The sequence below is a fragment of the Pezoporus occidentalis genome, unplaced genomic scaffold (assembly GCF_034315485.1).
Source record: "Pezoporus occidentalis ecotype Australia unplaced genomic scaffold, CSIRO_AGI_Poc_V1 ctg86, whole genome shotgun sequence".
Lineage (NCBI taxonomy): Eukaryota > Metazoa > Chordata > Aves > Psittaciformes > Psittacidae > Pezoporus > Pezoporus occidentalis.
The window spans coordinates 2516563-2533611 of NW_026916220.1; the positions used below are offsets into that span (position 1 = coordinate 2516563).

The following is a 17049-nucleotide window of genomic DNA, read 5'->3' on the forward strand; positions in this document are numbered from 1 at the left end:
TTTTGCAAGTAGCACAGCCAATGGCTAAAATATAAATAACCCTTAGGAGTGTGGTACTTGTAGGGAGGTGCAAATAAGCCTTAGAGGAGATGGCATGCAAGTTTCTCTGTCTGAAGCTGCTCAAGTTTACCTCTCTCTCATCTTCACTCCTCCCCTCATTTTAATATTCTCTGGCTATGAATGCACCTGTCAACATTTAAAGAGCTGTTACCTATAGTTATTGATCACAGCTGAAAGGTGTATTGAACTCCTCTGAAATAAACTAATTAAGAACAATTCCAGTGACTAGAAAGCATAAAATTCATCACAGACTTTTCTGAAGCCAATACAGAAAGCTTATGTCTGAAGACAGACAGAAAGCTTACGTAGCTTTCCCCACAGTTTCTACTGTTCTCCTGCTTTAATTTGAGGACCCATAAGTGGCTGAAGAGGATGTATGTCTGTGGAACTATAATTTACTTTTTGGAGGATGGACATAATTTCAATCATGCAGGAAGACTGTAATAAATGTAAGGAGAAGGAAAAAGAAATAATACTATGCCACAATTAAAAAACGCACCAATTTCCATGACCAGGTTTAGTACTAACTCTATTATTCCAGAAACAGAAACAACTGAATTCTTATCTCCAACTGCTACAAAGTCTGATGCCCAGACTTCACGCTGATGTTCCAACAGCACCTTAGTTACATGTATAAAAAAAATCAACCAAAACCCTATAAAACACACATTGCAATGAACAGCAGACAATCTTGCTTTCCTCTGCATTAGAGTATATGCACCATTAAGGATTTTACTGCGAAGGTGCTTGAAAAAGCCTCCTCATTTGCTAGAGAATTCAGCAATTTCACTAAAGAGCTATCTGATACGTTTGGCAATGCAAAGTAAAGGCGCCAATCCCTGGCAGAGAAAAAAAATATTCAAAAAAGTACTAACCCCCTCAAAAAAAGCGATGTGTTGCTGTTGCATGCCTCTAGCTCCTCTGTGGAAATGGATGCAACACTATACTGCTACGGGTGCGATGGGATGACAATAAATGTCCCCAAAAATGCTTCAGATGAAAGATACAAAATTGAGATGAAGGCACCCAAAACAGAATACCATTCTAGTAGCTAAGAATCATTAAGAATAAACAACCACCCTCCAAACTGGCTAATATTCCCTTGCATGAATTCTCCTAAAGATACTTGGGTTTATCCCTTACTTCTGAGAATGCTACTCTTAAGCGTTAACTACTATGAAGAGAAGGTTTTCACATACTAGGAAGAAAACAAAACCCAAAACTTCCAAATCACTTCAGGTATATATTCAACGCAACAAAGTGACCTTACCTTCAACAGTAACAGGGGAAGTTACTAGTTAGTGTGAGCTAAACAGAACATTCTGAAGGTTAGGATGGAGATGAAACTAACATGCCAAATCATTAATAATGGCTATTCAGGACAGAAAGCAGATGCAAGAATTAATAATCTGAATTTTGCTCCTGGGAAGAGTCTGCTACAACAGTAAGAGGTGTGCTCCATTAGCCTCAGTAAGGAGAGCAAAAGGAAGATTCTTTTAATTAAGGCTGGTATTTGGGATGCAACTGAAGCATGTGGATTTTGTGTCCAACTGAAACTTTGCAGGATAGAAATCATCGCAAGAGTACCTATAATTGACATGGTTCTTGGTATATTCTTTGATTCTCACACATCTACTAAACTGATGTTATTTAGTAGACTGAACTCCAGCACCTAAATCACAATAGGTTTGAACAGTACCAGCTTCCCTTCCTGAATATTTTTGATTCTCAATTCCAAAAGCTAGGGGAAAAAAACCTTATTAACAGTCTGTTCCCTCCTTGCAGAGCACTGCTTTAAGATTTGAGACAATCTCTGGGGCTGCGAAAAAAAATCACCTGTTGTGAATTTTGAAGGCCATGTGGTCTCAAGTAATTACCATATTCTTAAATGGATGTATTGATAATTGCTTTCCTAGACTCAAAGTTAGTTCCTCATGGTTACTTTTCCTTAATACACAATTTTTCTGGCATTATATATAGACTTATAGACAGGTACGAGATACTTGGTCTAGCATGTGCAAGCATAAACATACAAAGCTACAATTAATGTTTCTCATACAATTTCTTAAGAGAAAGTAATAGAAGAGAACTTCATGTATTTGTCACAAAGTTGCTTGGTGAATAGAAGCTGAGTAGTACAGGCAACTATTAGGTCCTACTTATATACAGAATTGACTGCTGTGAAAAAGGTAAATGATACGCAGGTAAAGGACATTTTCAAATAGTTGCTGACATAGTTCAGATTCATATTTCTCTGTCTGAATCATGGCAGATAGTACAGATGTGAAGAAATAAATTTATGGAGAATTTGACTCAGTATTACAACATGTAGAATTTATCCTCAAGCTATCAAACCCCTCGGCAGCCGCAGATGTCTCTTTAATGGCTACAGTCTACTCACACAGTCAGGGCAGTGATGTACCTTACAGGGTTTTTTTTGGGGGGAGGAAGAGAGCGAATCCATCCTCTAAGATAAAACAAAATGACTCTGTCATTCTGACTAGGAGACAAGCTTTGTATGGCCTGAATTTTCAAAAGGTACCAACAACAGAACAAGACTGAATAAGAAAAAAAATTACCGAGCACACCAAATGTTGGTCACATCGGTGAAATAAAATTTCCAGGTGTTCATGTGACAATCAGTGATTAAAAGCACACTTTTTTTCAGGAAAACATATGGCCACAGCTGCTATCTCAGTTCTGGCCACAGGTACAAAATGACGAATTCACTCTTAGATCTTTCCCTGCTGTCAGTGCTGGCCCTCATGAGAATGAATCTACATGAAGAACAACCTGGCTATAGTGACAGCCTTTGGTCAGTGCTAATACCTCTTAGATGAAAAAGCTTTCCTAAGCAATTAATTCTTACAATTTTCCATGTAATTTATAAAAGTAACTTAAAAAATTACTGTCTAACTAAGGTGGGCAGAGGCAATTGAAGTTTTTTCCTCTACAGAAAAAAACCCATAATGATAAGACATAAATAAATGGAACTGATGGAACTGACTTGGATCTTCCAGTTGTTCTAATGGAATCATGAGAAGTCAAGGCAAAAGATAATTTTAATAATAAACCAGCCACATTCAAAGAAGTTAGTCTATTTAAGACAATATAAATGAAGACTGACAGACACACAGAAGGAGATATCAAAGAGGTGTATTGGTTTAATTTTCTTCATAATTAGTACAGAAATATATGCATCTTTATAAGAATTACATACATTTTATTTAGATTAAGGTATGTAATGAGAAAAGTATGATTCTCTATCATAGCTGGGAAATAAGAAAAGGACAATATTAACAGTTATATTAATTTTGTAACTTTCTGTCTACAGCAATTAAAACAGTGGTGTATTAGCAGTATAATAAATCAGTATATTGATGTTAAGTAGCTTGCAATGTTTCAATCATTGGTTCTGAATTGACTGAAGTTTCTATCTTCTCAAGTTCTTCACTGCTGCGGTAGATGATCAAGCAGTTCAGAGTTTGGCGTAATCTTTCAGGATCATTTCCAGTTTCTGGCTCAGCATGATGTTCCCCTTCACTTTTAGTTTACCAGAAAAGAATGCCTACAAAAAGCAGGGAAGGGAAAAAAAAAAAATTAAAAAAAATGTATTCAACTGTTCACCCACAGAACACCAAACAAGAAGACGAAGATAGGTGTGGCTGTTCACTGCTCAGAAGAAAGCCCTCAGTTCACAATGCTCCCTGGATTTTCAACACAAAACCATCCAAGTTCAATTTTAATAGCATCCAGAATGACAGTTTTCTATCCAGAGTGCAAGACCAAGTCTATCACTTAGGGGAAGAAACCAAGTACAAAGCAACTTCATTGGCCTCCACTTCTTTTGTAAGTATAGCACAGAGGACTTCTCCTGGTATAAAAGAAACTTCTTCACAGAAGCTGATGGCAAAACTTCACAAGGGCAGGGTAAAAAGCTCTGATTCCTCCCCTCCCTGTGCTGTATATATCCACATATCCTTATATGAAAGGAGAAAATGGAAAGAAAAGGTCAGTTACTGAAATAAAAGCCCTAATGAAAAGGTCAGCTACTCGTTCAAATTCGTAATAAACCCAAATACGTACACGCACGTTGCAAATAAATGCATCAGCTTTATATATGGCATACTGCTACAAACTGGAACTAAAAAAGATTTCATTGTGTTTGCAGAATCAAAGATCAACCAATACTTTCACTGAAATGCTGGTGTATTACATTTTATTGTCCCTACTTCAAAGAGCTGTACACCCTGTTTGAACCTAGTTCAGTAGTTTTTTAAAACTAGTTTTGCTTTGCTGTGGCTTTGCAATTTGAAAGCTCTTTGAAAGTTCTGAAACAATGTGCTTTTGCATAGTTCCATTAACTTGAAATACATTCAAATAAGGAATAGAAAGAGCCAGCACAAAAGAATTTGAATAGATGCTTTGAGCTTCTTTAGATGAAGGAACTCAGAGGAAATACTAATGCCTAAGAATAGACAATGTTCCTGAATTGCAGTCACTTTTCTTTAGCATTCTGAAGATTATACATCAACAACTTGTTTGTTTACACTTTAGGCCTGGTACATACAGAGGGTCACAAAGGATTTTACTCATGTGGTACGTAGGACTTCTAACAAACATTTGCCATCATTATTAGTCTCAAATTTTACAATCAAAGTCTCTGACAACTTCTGCTTGGGATCAAAGAAAGGGAACTGTTTGATATACAATGAGCTTAATTAACATTTTCATTTTCTCAAGCTTTAATCTGTAAGCTGACATTAAATTTATGACAGTTTAATTTACTTTTACACAAGGCAGTTTTATTAGTAAATTAGTATTTTTAAGTAGTTGATTAAGCCAAGAAGCTAGAAGTGCAGACTCAGACTACATAACTTTCTTAAATTGTTCTATCCCTTAAAAATCTACCCAGTTTGGGTGAATTTTGACCATTTTCAATGGATCTACATGCCTGCACTGTCCTAGACTTCTCTTTGCTTCAGTATTAGCAGTAGATCAGAATACTGCAATATCAACTTCCTGCAACATGACCAATCAAAACAGGCTCAATGATCAAACTGACAAACCCCACCATTGCAAATCATGTATTGTGAAGTACCAGGAAACAAACAAACAACTAACTTTGTACTGCTGGGCTTTATGTCATTTGAGGTATCTTTGTCTCAAGATGATAAATTCCTCATCATGTCTTCTGCCATATTCAGTAAAAGGTAATGGATGTGGCTTTGAGTAACCCGGACTACTGGAAGGTGTCCGTGACCATGGCAGGGAGTTGGAACTGGATAATCTTTAAGGTTCCTTCCAACCCAAACCACTCTACAATTCTACAAATGATGTGCTTATACCTCATCTGATTCTGCTTTGCACTGCCAAAGAACACTGCAGATTTCAGAATGCAAACATTCAGAAGCAGAGCTTGATTTAAGGGAAATAGTATGACCCCATGTAAACAAGTATGACTGTGAGGCACAGGTTTTTACCTTCTGGGGGTTGGTCTTTTGTTGTACCACATCCATGAAATCCTCATCTGACAGTGTGAAGGTGGTATCAGCAGAACTTCTTGCAGGTCCTTGATATACTGCTCCAGAGCCATTCTTTAAGTCAATTGCTGAGAAGAAGCAGCAAAGATAGTTTTATTCCAAAACAAAGATAAAATTTTCAGTCTAAAGAACACTACTCTCCTTATCGACTATTATAAAGCATCCAATGTGAACATAAATCTTGAGCTAACAGCCAAAATAAAAAAGGCTTTTTCTTCATTAATAAAAATAATTGAGATTAGAATAGGAAAAAAAAGAATCCATACTAAGGGAGAGGGGGTTTACAGCAAAGACTGACATTTGAAAAAGATTGGAGAGATGGCAAAAAATTTTTTAAACAAAACTTGGGACGCACAAGATATTAATTGATGTAATTACTGCAAAAATGTTATTTAGTAACAAAGCTCTAATGTTTTAAAACAGCACCCTGTATTCCGAGAAAGCCAATGTGGTGATGTTCAGACATACTGATGTATTTTCTCTGTTCTGCCCTACAGGCAACATAGCCTGTTCTGCTTTATGCAAAGTGCATTTAAAGCCTTGCCAAATAACTGTCTTTCTCTTCTGGAAAGCAAAAAATTCCTCAAAGTGTCTGGAGACTTAAGAGTGTCCTCTTCCTACACTCAAATGACCTGCCAAAATAATCTATTACAAAACTAACACTATCAGGTATTGTGTCATTTAATTAGAAGAGTATTAGAAGGATATTTTGACAGGATGTGCTCTGCCGAATCATACTCAGATTTGCAAATTCCCAGTCTTTCCCTTTCCGCTGGATGTAAGTAATATTTATTCAATTATAACAAAACTAGAATCTGGGAATCTCATGTCCCCAACATAAAAAGTCTTCTAGTATCTGAAGGGGGTCTACAAGGTTATGAGAGAGGGTCTTCATGAGGGAATGTAGTGATAGGACAAGGGGTAATGGGTTCAAACTTAAACAGGGGAGATTTAGGTTAGATATAAGGAAGAATTTTTTTGCTGTGAGAATGGTGAGGCACTGGAACAAGCTGCCTAAGGAAACTGTGGCTGCCCCATTCCTGGCAGTGTTCAAGGGCAGGTTGGACAGGGCTTCTGAGCAACCTGGTCTAGTGGAAGTTGTCCCTGTCCATGGCAGGGAGGTTGGAACTATGTGATCTTTAAGGTCCTTTCAAACCCAAACTATTCTATGATTCTACAATTCTAATTAAGTGTACAATGATGCTCAGACATACTGGATTATTATCCACTTGATTTTAAGGTATATTTTCATTTCAGTAGCAGGTTTAACAGACATCACAAACTTGATGCAATAAGAGCAGAAGAAAGAAAAATAAGTACTGATCACCAGATGAACAATCTGCATCTTCTGTGTTTGTGGGTAGGAGCTGTGTAACACTCTTTTTATCCAAGCCAGCTTACTCTATATAGTCTAACATCATAACCTAGTGTTTAAACTTTGCTCCTCTAGGTTATGCAGGCACAGTCTAGTACTAAACAAACAAAAAAAAATACATATATATATATATATATATATATAATCTACTGAATCATAAAATGCAAACTTCACAGTGGATACCAGGTCCTCAGATTAAGTTAACCAAGATTAATTGTCAATATGCTTTTAAAATATACCTCTACTCAAATGCTAGATATGTTATGAACCATGCTGGCATAGCCAAAATTAGCTCCCTTTAAGCCAAATACCACTGGTCAGAAAGCCCCACATAATGTGACTCGGGCAAATTCTGACAACTCCAATATTTTAATCTAAATATCATAGTACATACGTAATATTGGTACAATCCCTGTTCTCCTCCTCCATTTCCTATCCCAGTCTCAAAAGTATTGCTTATCAATCCACATCTGTAACTAATGGTAAACTCTCAAAGTGCTAATATGCCTGTAAATATTGCATAATCATGGTACCATGGGCAAAACTTGTGTTTAATCAAATCCTTAACTCATCTGAAATTAAAACTTATTAGAAATTCTACTAAAAAAACAACAAAGGACCAACCTAACAGTATGTTCTTTTCACAAATATATGAGAATACTATTTCCATTTGCTCTTTATTGTTTTCAAAGAGCATTCATATTTTTTCTAAGGAAGAAAAAAAGAAAAAAAGAAAAAAAGAAAAATGAACAGAGCAGCCACAAAAGAGAAGAGCTCTGTGGCAACAAATACTGTCTTTTTCACAAAAACATGACGGACTTTCAACTGTTACTTGACCCACCTTTTTTTTTTTTTTTTTTCGAGCTTTATCATAAATGTGCTACAAAGAGAAAAAAGACACACAAACTTCCAAAGGAACTAGGAGGAGGAAATGAAAGAAATAAAACCCCTAAACTTGGTATGTAAGCCCTACTGGGTTAATTCTGGTGAATCACAAGGGAAAGTGATCCAAAATATACCATATGTTGGTATGTTCAAGAGGAAATGGAAAATTTTCCCAAAACATGTTCATTCTTTTTCTTTGCAGGGGGAGTGAGGGGTGGGGATGGGGATGAGAAAGATCAGAAACACATCACTCGATCATTTTTCTTGCCTCCTGATGTATACCTAGCATAGAGTAGTCAAATGACAACTGAAACTAAACTACAGCACTAGCACACAAACAAATATAATCTAGCAATGAAAGAAATGATCCAAGCACCAGAACAGATTCCAACCTTCAGAGAAGAAAAATTCTAGCTTTCCAGAATGATCAGAGAGAGTACCTTCTTGTGAAATACAACTTTACGACATAAAGCTATATAACACAGCTGCTTGCTGTAAGAGGAGATGGTCTTGATGCAGGTCTCCTATACCTATTTTCCACACTTATCTGCCAGATACACACCTCTACAGTTACAGCTACTATACACTTACATACTATATACTTATGTACTATATACTATGATTGCAGCAGCTTGATAATGATTTGGTACTGGCATAGCTATGTCAGTGCTCAGCTAGGCGACTACCTCACACACTATTAGTGCTAGCAGTAACAGATGAGTAGCCTAAAGGTGCCTCTGGTGTTCTTTGCTCCTGAGATCATGTAGCCCTTTGTGGCTGTTACAGATACAGCTCTTCTGCTAGACATTCTCATGGCTGATCCACCCCACATGAAAACAGAAGTCTAAAACACAACCATGTGTGCAGCAACACAAAGCTCAAGTTCCTTTTAAAAATCAACTTGTTTCTCAAATATGTAAAATTTTTGCATTACACACCTGGCAGAAAAGCAAAATGAAGCCACTTCAGTGGCTGAAACAGTAAGTATCCTTCAAATTTTTGTTTTTACTTTTATACATAAGTGTTACAGTACAGTAATTAAACACCTATGAATTCTTATCATCTGTAAGTATGCTGTTGTCAGAGATAAAATAAAAAGGTCAAAAATGATACATATGCAGGCTAAAACACTAAACTTTGACATGCTTAGCCGGTAGCCAAAGAGCCTAAAAATCTAAGATTTGGGCCACAGGTTTTGCTTTGCTTTTGAAGATTGCTTTACAATTTCTAGGAGAGAAATATTAAGAGGTCAGACTATTTTCTGTTTTGGTTTGGGTTTTATCCTGCTTTACAGGGGGTAACTGCAAGACAAGACTCATCCTCAATCAAATGAACAAAGTGTCATTCGCTCTTCATTGCCTGAAGTCATATCCCATTATAAATTATTAAGCAGTTTGGCTGTAATTTGTCAGATGATCACAATCAACTGCACATAACAATTTCTCTCCAGGTCTCCTAAGTAAGTTTTGTTCTTCTGAGAATTGTAAAGGAAGAGGAGTATCTTCTTCCTTCAGCAGTATCTTCAGAAGCATGATGAAAAGCAGCAGATGGGTACTGTTCTAGACAGCCATTAACTATCAGGTAACAAATCTCAATGGCCAAGTCTTTTCTCTATGGAAAGAGAAGTTGAAATGAAGTAACTTAATCCTGAGGAAAAGATAAATATTTTATAACTATTGAAAACAATGGCATATCTTTCACAGTAATAAATATGCAGAAGAGAGCAAAGCATGCTTTAGATAGTGAAGCCAACTGGAGAGGTAAAAGCTAGGGGGCTCACAATTAAGAATTTTGTTTACAAATTAAAAAGATAGCTCCAGTACTGCTAAACTTCCTCCTTGAGTTTTGATCCTGCCAAAATCTTATTGCTTTATATTCTTAAAAGGATTTTCAGCATCCTCTTAAATTAGAGAATCTTGTTTCTATAAAGAAACACCACTAAATAAAACTAGTTGTTAGTGGCTATAGCTCAACATTGCTCAGACGGCAGATGAGCTGCCCAAAATTTCAGATACTTAGTGCAAGATCAATTGTTCTACACCTCCCCATGGCTTCACACCATCCACACAGAACTACATAAAAGGAAAGGTCATCACTAGTTTAAAAGATTAGCATTACTGATATTCCTACTACCATAAAGAAGTGTCTTTGTAACAAAAAAAAAGCTAAATTCAATTCACAAATCCCACTTCATTTAAGAAACAAATACAAATCTCAGCTTACTGCCAAGATCAAAGGGTTACAGCTGCAATTAAAACAAAACACTAAAAAAAATGAAATAAATAAAAAGAACCACAAACAAAACAAACAAAAATAAACCCCAGCCAAACAAAACCCCCAAATATTCTGGTTCCTGAAAGATTGGGAAGGACAAGAATGACTGCATACATGAGAACAAATTTCACAGCGGCCCTTAATACTGCTGCTTTCTCTTCCAGCCTCCTCCCAGATCTTCAGAAACTCAAGGACATTAGCAGACGATACTGGGGCTACAATCATTGTGTAAGACACCAATGAGCTGCAGGGCCCAGATTGTTTCTTGGGCTGTCAATTGCTGCAGTTTTCACAACAGCACAAAGCTGTGCAGAAGTGACAAGGCAAAAAATTAAAAGACACATCAGCACAACTATGTAACAAATTTAGTAAGGGAAAGAGGCCTAGCAGGTAACCCAAGAGAATCACAAACACTGCCTGTAAAGGCCTGGGAGGCCCTTAAAAAGAGAGGTCTAAAAAGAAGAGAGATAATAAAATAATTAGCATCATCTCAAGGCTTAAAAAAAACTGTCCCCAAAATAAACTACTTCTTTACATTTCAGTTGTTTCAATGACAACACATCAAGAATTTTGATCACACATTGAAGGAGTATGTAATATTTATCCACTGGAACTGAATTCTAAGTAAATTTTAATGTCATCTTTTCCTCCTTGCTTTACTATAGGTATGTACAGTATGGGATCTAATTCTCAAAGCAGTAATTTTAAGAAAAAAGATAATTGAAAATTGTTACAATCTAACTTACCATAACATTTAAAAAACTGATTTAAAATTATTCTACCCAGAATTTTAGTAATAATCAAGTCACAAATAGTTTAGCAATAAGATCAAGTAATAATCAGTGGGCAAAATTTAAATGTAGTGTAAAGCAGTGCAATTTCAACGTCAGAGTTGACGAACATCAAAATCTGAAGCAGGCTGGAAACTGGTCAAAATAGTGACACAGAATTAAATTTAAGCTATAGCAAAAGTAACATTACTGTCACACTCAGTTTTTAAAGTAAAAGAAATTTTTTTAAGTGTACAGAACTTCCTTTAACAACAGAAAGAGTCAAGCTTTCAAGTCAGCAAATGTCAGTGTTACATATCTAAACTGGCTGTCTAAATCTAATTCTAATCTAAATTGTTCATGTGTGTTACAAAAGTCTTGAATATATGAAGATCTGTCGGAAATCTTTTGCAGTTAAGATACTGTCGATAACCCAAGAAAGCTATCTTCCTTTGAACATACAGCCACAAACTACTCTCTTCTTCCACATTCACTATGCAAAATTAATTATGCTAGCGTCTGGTAGAAGAGACAGCACACGATGATGCTCTTGAACACTGAATAATAATGTATGCAAATAAGCAAAAAGAATTAAGTTGGCAATTGCTTAAAAATCTTCAATGCTTGCCTCTGGAAGGTCTTTCTTCTGCTTTGTGTTTCTTTGTTTTTTTTTGTAATGACTGAAACATGTTCAAGAAAATCCCAAAAATAAAAATTCCATCATGTACATACACATATATATATGCACATATATACACACACACCTCATCATGAGAAATTTACCATCAGAGTTAAACAGAAAGCAACAGTAGTATGCTATTAATCAACATAAGGACAAACTGTGAGAGCTGTCACAACTGCTAACACTCTGTTTTTGAATTTACATAACTATTTTAATATTACAATAATTTAGATTGTTATGGCCATCACTTATATTACACTTAGTTACACATTAAACAATAGACATGACTGATGTCATGTACAAAGTGATCTCTAACAAACACAAGTATCCACTTTAAGTGTTTTGGAGTTTAATCTATGTACTTCTAATATATCTGCTAGAAGTGTAAGCAACAACAGAGGAAAGGCTACACAAACTTTCTGCCCAAGTTCTAAGCAGGGCCATCACTTAAAGCACTGAGTGTTAAAAATGGAAAACTGCAGACATTAGGAATAATTAAGAGCATTAAGAAGTTTTAAGACAGATGTTCTGAGTTAAATTATGCAGTATTTGGCCTCCTTCTCATTCTGATGTATAGGTACTCAGCCTGCATAATCTGCGCAGGTATATTCAATATATTGATAAACTGCTATCCAAGTGGAAATCACCCTTTATCCCTCAGAAATTGCTTATAACTATCATAAATATTATAAGAATTATTATTATGATTATTACTGTTACAAGACAGGTAGAACTTATCTTGATAAATCTACATATGGAATTTTCATGAAACGTAGCAGTTTTGCTACTCAGAATCACTGCTAGTTAACATTAAGAAAAAAGAAAGTGGAATTATGTGTTTCTAAAACTCTCTGTAAAAGAAGTAACAGTTTCTTAACCATAATAACCATTTATTGAGAACAGACATTGCAAAGACTTAACATGAGTTAAAAAAAGTCACAGTCAATGGAACAAAACACTATACAGACCTGCTGACTTACCAATGTCAGCCTCTTCCCTTAGCTCATCAAAGGGCAACCCATCTCATCTGCATCTACCCCAAAACTATTCTTTTGACTAGATCCAACCATTCAGACCAATCAAAATGAAGTAGTCTCAGTTACACACCTGACCCCAAGACTTGCCCTTTTCCACAAATTAAAGGCCTGGTAGTTACAACCTGACTCTATTCCTTTGGAAAAGCTTTACATTCTGCTAATAGATCTTTCAGGACACCTCTGTGGGAAAAAAAATAAATTCCAAAGAAAATTAGATTTATTTCATCACTAAAATTAAACTGCTTTTTTTCAAAAATACCTTTCCTTAGAAACTGAGCACAGGAGAATTTAAAAAAATACTTGAGGAAGTAATTTTGCTCCCATCAGTCCACTTAACTTGTATGATCCATTTCAAAAGGAAACACCATCACCACCACCACCCCATTGCTATTACAAGCTTCATCATCAGTTCATCAACACAGTCTCATGCTTAAATGATGGGTAAGCATCACTATACCTTCATTAACCCTGATCTCAAAAAACTTTATGGGAAGAAGCTGGGCTACATTTTAACTGAAATTAGAAAAACAATGCAGCAAAAATAAACACTTCTTTGTTTAGATTAGTTAGCATGTACATCACCAGCAGACTGATTACTGTAACACAGAGCTCCAAGTAGGTTAATTTCGCCTGCTCATCTAAGCGCAGTGATAATGCATTCTGGAAACTGTAAACAGAAATGTACTGAAGTTCTAGAGGATGGTTTGACTGTGCCTACATCTAGACAGGCAAGTTACAGAAGAATGTTCCTACCTAGAAAGGTTAGCAACTGCCATTACAGAACTTTATTTACCTCCTTGTCCCTTGTGCTTTCAGTGTGCATTCAGATTTTGAAGTCTTAGTGAATATTCATCCACTATCTTATGCTTATTTTCAAGGTATCAGCTTAATTAGAAAGAGCATTATTACTCTCATGTCAATTAAAAAAAAAAATAAATCATCAGGGTATTATATAAAATCTACAACTTACTCCACTGCATTGCTGTTTTTCCATCTTTAGTGATGTCCCATTGGAATATGGCATTTACTTTCTTTACCAGTTCATTTCCAAGCTCTTTTACACGACGACCAATTTCTTCAAACACAAGATCACTCCGCAGTCCTGTAGTCTTTTAAAAGAGAGTGTGAATCATTTAAAATTGAAACTCTGCTTAAATGTACTAAATAGGTTTATTAGTTCAAGTACTGTGTCCAGGAAAGTCTTTACTGCAGAATTACTAAATGCAATTGAGATTTCTTCCACTCTAAATAATCACCTCTAGCAACTGCCCACATTAAAGAAAACATTCAAACAGAAAATGCTTCATGGACTCTTCTTGAGAATTACTTCAAATCTTGCAGTTTTTGTCATTCGTCAGTATAATTTAAGATATGTTTAATAATTAGGGCTCTAAGGGCTTCTAAATTGTCATTTATTCCCTCTGGAGGATAACCATTGCCACTTTTTTCCATGGTGGATGCCATGTTAATTTTTAGAACACAAAAATGTTTTTTATCAGTACATGACTTTAACTTGACATGGAACATGTTCAAAATATACTGCATTATGAACACAGTCAAAACTCCAGCGTAGACACTTACCATTTAAGAGTAGGATTAGCTACAGTTACATTTGCCTTTCCAATGTATTATTTTGCAAGCCTTTCATGTCTTTCTTTAACAAGTATACGCACTGGGTAAAATGCTACACTTGAAGAAGCTGCTCCAGTAACATTTTTCATCTAATTGGAATTGGACAAAAAAGCTCCCACAGCTTTAGTTGCTCTGCTGCATCTACATATACTCTAACTGCAATACTCCTCACGCTGCTACCTTGTTACCTCTTTGTTTAAGCCTAACATTTTCCATTACATAACAGAGTTTCCAATGACATCTAAATTTGCCAGTCTTCACTCACTCAGGCTCATCTCCCCTGGTAGATTTCTGTCTCTCTCACCAAACTTTTGCCAAAGCACTTTTTTTCAGAGTAAGCTTGAAGAAAAAAAATGCCTGTTCTGCCCATGTTAAAAAAAAAATAAATCTCTGTAACTGTTTCACTGAAAAGCTGTGATGCTTACATGTTTGAACTTCAAATGCAGATCTGGCAACAGTTTAGAATGTTAGAGGACTAAACACAACCAGCAAAAAGAAAAAAAGAGATTCCAGGAATATATCAGCAGCTTTCTATGAATGTCACTATGTTAGTACCTCATAAACTTCAATGCACTAAAGTTTCATCCTTTGCAGGCAGGAATCAATAGGGGGCAAATGACAGTTTATTAAGGCAATGCATTGAACACACATGTCTTTTAGACAACATTAAGAACCCAGGACATCCTTGGCATTGCTTGTACCATACTGTCTGTTGTCTCAAAAGCCATACCTGAGGCTTAATGAAGGCATGCAGAGGGGGTTTTTAAATATATACAGCATAAAGTGTGTATTGTGTGTTAGGCCTATCCCTATGCACGAACAGCTGTCAGAGCCTTCTTTCAAAGTGATTCAATGACAAAACTGCTCTTTTCTATGGGTACACTAGCTCATTTTCATTTGTTCTGTTATTCTAATGGCTTCCTGCCACTTCCCCATGTCTCTCTGAAAAAAATTAAAAAAGACCACATGCTGTCACAAGTTACACTGAGTTTGATACTCAACATCTATAAAATAAAAACAAAACGCTCTTTTTACAGGTAGAACTCCAAATTATAGGGACTAATTTCAGTTTTAAGTTATGCCAGTGCTCAAAACTCTCACCGGTGCATGACCTCATTAATTTTGTCACATACATTACAATGCTTATCCTAACAGTTCAACTGGCATCAAGCACTTCAAACACCAATCAACCTGTGTACCTTAAAACATCTTTATTTTTCCCAAAGCAGATCTTTCACCTTCTGTATATACAACCACATGTGTGTTTACATCTCTGAACTTGTATACTCATTTAATTACTGCAAATGAGACTAGAGAGCTAAGTATTTTTCATGTTTTTTCACGAAAATAAACCTTAACTATTCTGCTTTGCAAGTCGACTTCTATTGCTTCTCCCTACCTTCAGAGGCTCCTGAGCAGAAGTTTTATTCATAGCTGGTACTATATCCACATAGCCTCCTGCAATAGCAACTTCTCCAGTCTCTTTGACCTGTGGTGGGGGCAAAAATGCCATTAAACAGGTAACGTATTTGCAAAAAATCACAACAAAATGACAACCAAGGAGTTTGCCTTACATTTTAAAATCAAAGATGAAGACAAGAGCAAACACAAAAGATCCAGAGTGAAAAAAATCCACACAAATGTGTTTTAGTTTTGAAGCCAGTCAGTCTACTATGCTTTATAACAGTTCTTCAGTGTAATTATTTGCTTCATGAGAAATTATACCAAAATATATTTCTGTTGTTATGTTCACAAAATGGCAGAAAAAAAAACTTATCTGAAAATTTACCTCCAGTGTAATACGTTACTGTTAAGGTTATTTCATAAACAGTCTGAGAAAGATATCGTTTTCCTTGAGGTAAATATGCACTTGTCAAGAGTTCATTTAGACAGTTTCACTATCTCCAGGTGCCTTACACTGCAACTTGTACTAGAAACAATTTTTCAAGCATTGTAAAAATAGACTCAAGAAGAAAGATGAAAAATAGCTGAATTAACTTCTGCTTTAGTTTTTTAAAATAGTCAAGTCAGAGGATAAAACAAGTTTCATTTTGGCAGTCATTTTAAAGGGTCTGACAAACCAGTCTGACTTACAGCAGCAAAAAGACGATAGCAAAATGGTTCATTCACAATGCATAGTTACATGATAAAAAGCCAAAGCAGAGAAATATCCAGCTGACCTTATTGCACAGGTGAAATTAACACAGAAAGACTATATAGTAACGATTACTCAAATAATGCCTAACAGTTGTCACCTGCTGCCACTGCACTTCAGACAACAGTGAAAATGCTTTTAGACCTGCACATTGAAGTCACATGTCTACCTTTAGTTTAACTTGAGTTTATTGCAACTACAGTGATAGCTTTATTTCAGACTAATCCAACATGCATAAGAAACAGGATTCCGAACAATTCATAACTGCTGAAACAAGGCAGTTTTCCATAATCCTGTTTAACATTGCCATTTCTCTCCAAAATTACTCCACCCTTGTGGGGAAAAAAAAAAGTACCAAAATCCTACAGAACTCTACATATTGGCAATTACTAACCAAATCCAGCTTTTAAAAACAACAAAATATCCTACTCTGTTTACAAATACCAAAAGGCTTGGAATTTTGTTAAACTTCACATGCAAAGCCTCTAAAATAAATACCTGAAGGCTACAAATTTTATTAGGACTGAATATAGATATGCCATCTCCATTATAGTAATCTCCAAATTTCATTTGAGGCACCAAACTGTCTAGTACCGAGAGACAAGCGTTTCTACACAGTAGCCTTGATGTTACTCT

General features: G+C 35.9%; 1 protein-coding gene across 2 annotated transcripts in view; it reads right to left on the bottom strand.

Annotated features, from left to right (window-relative positions):
• Positions 1-3200: 3200 nt before the first annotated feature.
• The window catches only part of HSD17B4 (hydroxysteroid 17-beta dehydrogenase 4), a 63836-nt gene continuing 49987 nt past the window's right edge, over positions 3201-17049 (bottom strand). For both annotated transcript variants that reach the window (XM_062604444.1, XM_062604445.1), the window contains exons 21-24: positions 15658-15747; positions 13597-13735; positions 5544-5671; positions 3201-3628 (exon numbers count right to left, since the gene is read on the bottom strand). In XM_062604444.1, the coding sequence (XP_062460428.1) occupies positions 3539-3628; positions 5544-5671; positions 13597-13735; positions 15658-15747 (447 nt within the window). In that variant the 3' untranslated portion in view covers positions 3201-3538. The remainder of the gene's footprint in view (positions 3629-5543; positions 5672-13596; positions 13736-15657; positions 15748-17049) is intronic.